The 6,345-nt window shown below is 36.7% G+C and overlaps 1 protein-coding gene across 1 annotated transcript in view; it reads right to left on the minus strand.

The window, feature by feature from the left end:
- Window positions 1-4,588, minus strand: part of STAP1 (signal transducing adaptor family member 1) — a 73,664-nt gene extending 69,076 nt beyond the window's left edge. The window contains exon 1 of the mRNA XM_006902721.1: window positions 4,404-4,588. Within this exon, the coding sequence (XP_006902783.1) occupies window positions 4,404-4,523 (120 nt within the window). The 5' untranslated portion in view covers window positions 4,524-4,588. The remainder of the gene's footprint in view (window positions 1-4,403) is intronic.
- Between the last annotated feature and the right edge of the window lie 1,757 nt (window positions 4,589-6,345).

The following is a 6,345-nucleotide window of genomic DNA, read 5'->3' on the forward strand; positions in this document are numbered from 1 at the left end:
AAAAATGTTTTATGCTGACAAGTTTCCTGAAACAAGACTTTTTTGATTCTTACAATACACCTGCCACAAACCAGCTAAAAGTATCTCTCAATATGTAATCATTTTTTATAGACCAGATTCTCATTAGTTGTGCTTTCTCTAGATTAAATATTCTGAAGTTCTCCACCAGAGACCCCTCTGTTAGATAAAAGATTACCTTATTCCCTGGGTTCATTTTAGTTTCATATTTTCCCTGGTTTATTGCTTGTTTTCTGATAATCTTATTTAATTTCATGCATTTTCCCCTCTTGTCCTCTACTTTGTAATTATCACTGTGGTTCTTTTTTTTTTTTTAGCCATATTACTTGTGGACTATATTTAAGAAGGGTCCACAAATCTGGAGATGTACTGCAATGGGAAAGTCTGCGGAAGAGGACTTCTCCAAATTATTGAACAGCAATGATGTCAGTTTGAGGAACAAGGTGCATCTAATTTAGGCCATGATCTCTTGTTCTGCATTTGAAAGCTGGACAAAGAATAAGGATCACAGAAGAGGAACTGATGCCTTTGAGCTGTGGTGTTGGAAAAGAGCACGAAACATGCTGTGGACTGCTAAAAGAACGAACAAATATGTCTTGGAAGAAGTGCAGCTAAAGTGCTGCTTGGAAGCAGAGATGATACAGTGTTGTCTCACATACTTCCAGTAAGTTGCTGGAAGGTGCTGTTCCTTGGAGAGAGATATGATACTGGGAGGAGTGGAGGATTAGGGAGAGGAAGACCCTCAACCAGGTGGATTGACACAGTGACTGCTGCAAGGGCTCAACTGTATCAGAAACTGAGAGATGGCACAGGATAGGGCAGGGTCAGATCTGTTTTTCATAATGTTGCTATGGGTCATAGTCGATTGGATGGCACATAACAAACTTGTGGACTCAAATTTCATTTTGTTAGTGAGAATACAATTAGCAATGAAATGGGACATGAGTGATCTAACCTTTAGTGTGACTCAGGTGTTTTACATATATTATCCCTTTTAATCCTTGGAATCACCTATAAATTAACATCTTTTTGAAGGTAGAATAGTAATGATAGATTTATTAGAAAGTTACATCCCCAATTTAACAGATCTCACTCCATGGAGGAAATATGGAGGAGAGTCAGTGTGCTCCTGAGGTGAGGCTCTTTTTATGGTGACCTTCTCTGGGTGGTAAAGTAACATTATTTTTTTGTCCTCTCCCTTTTTTCTCTCTATTATGTGGATTTAAAAAAATCCTTTGCTATATTGAGGGTACCATGGACTGCTAGGAAAACAAACAGATTCATCCTGGAAAGGGTCAAACCGGGCTGCTCCTTGGAGGCAAGGATTCTAAGCCTCCGTCTAACATACTTTGGACATGTTATAAGGAGGGACAGATCCTTGGAGAGGGACATCATGCTTGGTATGGTGGAGGGACAGCGCAGAAGGGGAAGGCCCCCTAGGAGGTGGATTGATTCAGTGACTGGGGTAATCGGGATCGATGTGTCAGAGACAGTGCGATTGGTACAAGACAGAGCAGAGTTTAGGGATGTTGTACATAGGGTCGCTATGAGTCGCAAGCGACTCGATGGCACATAACAACAACAACAACAATGAACTCAATGGACAGACAAGTTAATTTCACCAGAAATCCTTATGGCTATGTTTTCTTTCTTCCATTTCAAAGCTCAGTGTCTAGGGAAAATAATGAGTAGCAAACAGGATCATCACCCCTGCTAAACTCTAAGTCTCTAGAATGTAAAGTCTTCAACTCTTACTCATGTTTGTATCTTTAGTATTTAATGTGATTGATGCTTGAGTACATAAGAAACAATAAATGATTGTACTCCTGCTGTGTACCAGGCATTGTATTGAGAAACAAGAAATAGTCTCTACATTTTTAAAATGAGAGATTAAGTCTCATGGTAATTTAAGAAGATCACAAGCTACAAATGGCAAATAAGTGTTAAAGGCACATTTATTCTCTCTGACAGTTTAAAATTCTTGTTCATCCTGCCACCAATATGAATGATGTGACTTCTTTAAGCATTAAAAGTAAGCTGGTATCTGAAACAGTTCTTTTAAATAGTTTGGAAAAGAGTCAATGAATAACCCAATGTAATTTAAAATTATTTTTCCCCCTCTTGACCTACTTTTCATTCTTTGTACCTGGCACAGAGGACCAATGTGACTAATTTGTGATGAAAAGATTGAATTTATTTTAAACATTTACAAAAGTAAGCTGAGTGGTCAATAAAAAAAATATTCCAATGTAGTTGTTAATTACTGCCTCACTCGTGCTGACCTTACATATACAATGTTTTAATTCCTTTTTGCAGCCACTGTATAATTTCATCCCACAGGGAATTTGAATTGTTTTCTATCTTACCAAACAGGGTCTCCTTCTCAGGGAATAGTCTTTCTTCATTATCATAATTGGCAAATATTGTGAGTAAATGTTTACCATCCATAACATACAAATTGCTATGTCTTTACTCTCAAAACAGTACATGATCGAACCACAATCAAATGGATTGAGAAGTTCCCATTCATTCACACAATTACAGTTCATCCTTCACAAGGTGGAATATGGCACAGCATTCAGGAGCAAAGACTTGGAAAAGTGCTACATAACTTGGGAGAGACTGAGGAGCATTATGCTGAATGAACTCGGTCTGATAGGACAAATTCTGCCTAATATTATTATTATAAAAATAGAAGAATAACTAGTAAAACATGTGTGGGAGTTTAAGGGGTCAAGGGATGGGAGCAGAGAGGGGAGAGTGAGCAGGAGGGAATCACATGGCTGTACAATTTGATGGGTGAGGGAGGGGATAAAGGAAAAGGGAAAGATCCTGAAAAGATAGGGCAATGGTGGGCATAATTCAATGGAGATTAATTTTATAAAACGCAACGTATAGGAGTAAATTGTTGAATGAAGACAACTGTGAAACACAATATATATAAATTTTATATGCAAACCAATATAAAATAAAAATTTTAATAAATGGTCCATGATCTAATAATATATACAAGAAATAATAGCATGCTATCTAGATGCAGAGAGTTCTAGCGGCTTACTCCATAGGGAGTAGTGCTGTTAGCTCAAAGGCAACAGCTCGCTGCTGGTTTGAATGCACCAGTAACTCCATAGGAGAAAGAAAAACAATGTCCTCCCATGCGATTTACAGTCTCTGAAGCTCACTGGAAGGTCAGCTGTTAGTCAATTCCTGACTGAGAGCGATAAGTGCATGAGTGAGCGATCATAGATGCTTATATACACACATTTACTCTTAATAAATTCTCAGAAAATATGTTTGTTATTTTACAGTTATTGTTAAACATCTCTTAAGCCATTTCTGAAAGTACTTTAAATTTTCTAGTTCTATTAATATTAAAATACAACCTAAATAAATTATTTATTTTTCCTTAATAATAAGCATATTCGTGTATATTCTTCTTGTAATTATCAAAATTAACCACACTCTTGTTTTTATTGAAATAAAACTTCTATTTTATACTTCTTTACTTACAATCACTCTTTTTTAAGGCATCACTTTTTTTAATTTGTGGGGTTTTATTGTTGACATTTTAAAATATGGAGTGCTTTGTGGATTTTCTTTGTGCAAATGGCTTTGTGCATGTACTAGCTATGTTAGCACTTTAAATATTATCTTGCAAAAGTACCTATATTAAACAATGTTTCATAACCATAACTATTTTTATTATCTGACTATTGGCCCCAAACTTCTGGCAACTCTGTGCATATTCAAAGGAAGTATTTCTTGGTTCACTGCTATCCCTATTAAAGTGTTAGATGATATCAGTCTTACTATTTTTATAATAATTTCCTGTTATATACTTAATTATTAATGATAAACTTATACAAATAAATTATTATTTATAATAAGATGGGGATAAGAGCAGGACATTTAACCACAATCACATTATTTTATCTTAATGATCATGGAAAAACAGTGGTAAACAGTTGAGACAACATAGAAAACATTTAAAACAAAGTCTTCTGTGATGTTGAAATTAATTCATTGGGTATTTAGATATCAAATTTTTTATATTAGTAACTGAATTATATTAGAATCTTACATTACATTGTTGTTGTTGCGTGCCATCAAGTCAGAACCAACCCATAGCTTACCCTCTAGCATGTTTTCAGAGACAGTAAATTGCCTGCGGGGATTTTGCAGGTTTTTCTATACATACATGCCTGTATAAATCATAGATAGTATTTAAAACATTTAAAAAAACCCCATAGAAATGCTTTCTGATCTCATCCAAGGGTGTTTAATCTCAACTGAAGTATGATGGTTCTTATCACATTACTTTATCATTAAATACATTTTTTATAAAGCAGAAGCTTCTGATGTAACAGTATTATGTATATACTTACCAGGTATTCTGGCCGTTTAACAAATAAAAAGCCTTCAAAATATAAGGGTAGAGCAGTAATCTTTAACCTTTCCTGGAAGATCCTGCGAGGGGCTGGTTTAGGGGGCTTCTTTGCCATCATACCCTTTCTTTGGTATGTGGCTTGGTTTCAACTGAATCCAGTCTCAAACAAAATGAAATCTCCCTCGTATGAGAGGAAAAAGCAACAGTTTTAAAGAGGAAGTCCTAACTTGCTTTTTTAACCACCAGCATCACCAACAGGACACACATACACGCACGCACACATTTCCCTTTACTTTTTGAGGTAAGAAAGAACAGGCATAAACCAACTTTCAGAGGGTAATCTCTGAGTGAACCACATGTACTTGGATTTATAGTATCAAAACAAACAGAAGATTAAAATCACCTCGGGATAAAAGGAACAGACAGGTGCAGAGAATATGGACATTAGAGGAGATATGAAGGACATGTTCTCTTTTTTTTTTTAACCTGTTTTTTGCTTGTTTATGGAAATACACTTTTATTCCCAGAAGACATGACTTGAATTAATTCCACTTCATTAAAAATGTCTTCATGAGATAATCTTATTAGCACTTTGTCTGTTGCTTAGCTATTTATGGACCAAATTTTGCTTAAGTAAATCAATAAACCAAAGATTTAACTGATGCCAAATCGTTCTGAGGACCTACTAAAAGTAAACACTGTTTGAGAACATAAGGGATTTTTTTTTTCAACAAGTATTTAGAGTAACCAGCGTACCAGTAGATATTTGGCAAAAGTCAAACAGAGGAAGCTATGTTGTTGTTGCTGTTAAGTGCCGTTGAGTCGTAGACGACTCATAGTGACTCTAGAAAGACCTGAACACTTGTATAATTTTCATTGTTTCTCCAAGTTCATAGAGTTTCTGGAGGCAAGCTGTTTTGGAAGTGGATGCCACTCCTGCTTCCATGCTTGTTTCAATCGAGGAGCTCTACCAAACACTGTCCACCATGAGTAACCACAGTCACATTTGACACATCAGGGTCACAGTGTTCACCATCACAGCAAACATGAGCTACCTTTGTATAGCAAATAGACAACAGACCAGTGCTATACCCCTTAGAAGAATGTTTGACAAAAAACAATTAAACCCAGGCTTGAGGAAGCTATCGTTTTCCCAGTTTGTTTTCTTCTTATATACATCTTGAGCTTTGGAACTCTCATTTTATACTGCACGGAGGGAGCCCCCACAGTGATATGGTGAGAAATATGCATCTAAAATGCAGTTAATAAGTGCATTCAGGAATATTCATCAGAGACTAAATTTAGTCGTGTCACAGTGAGGAGAATGATGGAGAAATGACTTTCCAAATGACTGAAAAGAATTCTCTTTTGTCTCAAGGAGTCCTGCAGTCCCAGTATTAACTAATTCACAGTTAAGGGTTAATTGGGTAACCAAAAACTCAGTGCTTAAAACCTGTCATATACTTCGTGGGAGAAATATGTGACAGTCTCTCTATGCAAAAATTTCTAAGCTTGATAATCTTGGGGAGCAGTTCTACTGTAGCCTATAGGGTCACTATAACCTGCGATAGATTTGACAGCAAGTGGGTGGGGCTTTGGGTTTAGTTTAGAATTTGCTGTGTGTAAAGTCCAATCAGAAAAGACTCATATTTCACCCTCCGGGAGCGGGGCGGGGGGGGGGGGGTTCAGAGGCAGTTTAATCGCATGGCAGGAGATTGCCCATCTAGAGTAGTTGGTGAGTTTGAACTGCATGCCTTTGCAACATTAAGCTACCTAACTGACCATCTTTCTGCCATGTAGTAAGTAGCTGGTGCATTAAAATTTCCAGAGAGGCATGACCTTTTGAGTTTAGCAGCATCACTCTTATGGAGTGAGCCATTAAAACTACAGTTGTGGATATGGGCAGCCAAATTATCCACAAGGCAAAGGTGAACAATGCA

Source organism: Elephantulus edwardii, unplaced genomic scaffold, assembly GCF_000299155.1.
Source record: "Elephantulus edwardii isolate Elephantulus edwardi_28Jun2011 unplaced genomic scaffold, EleEdw1.0 scaffold00442, whole genome shotgun sequence".
NCBI lineage: Eukaryota > Metazoa > Chordata > Mammalia > Macroscelidea > Macroscelididae > Elephantulus > Elephantulus edwardii.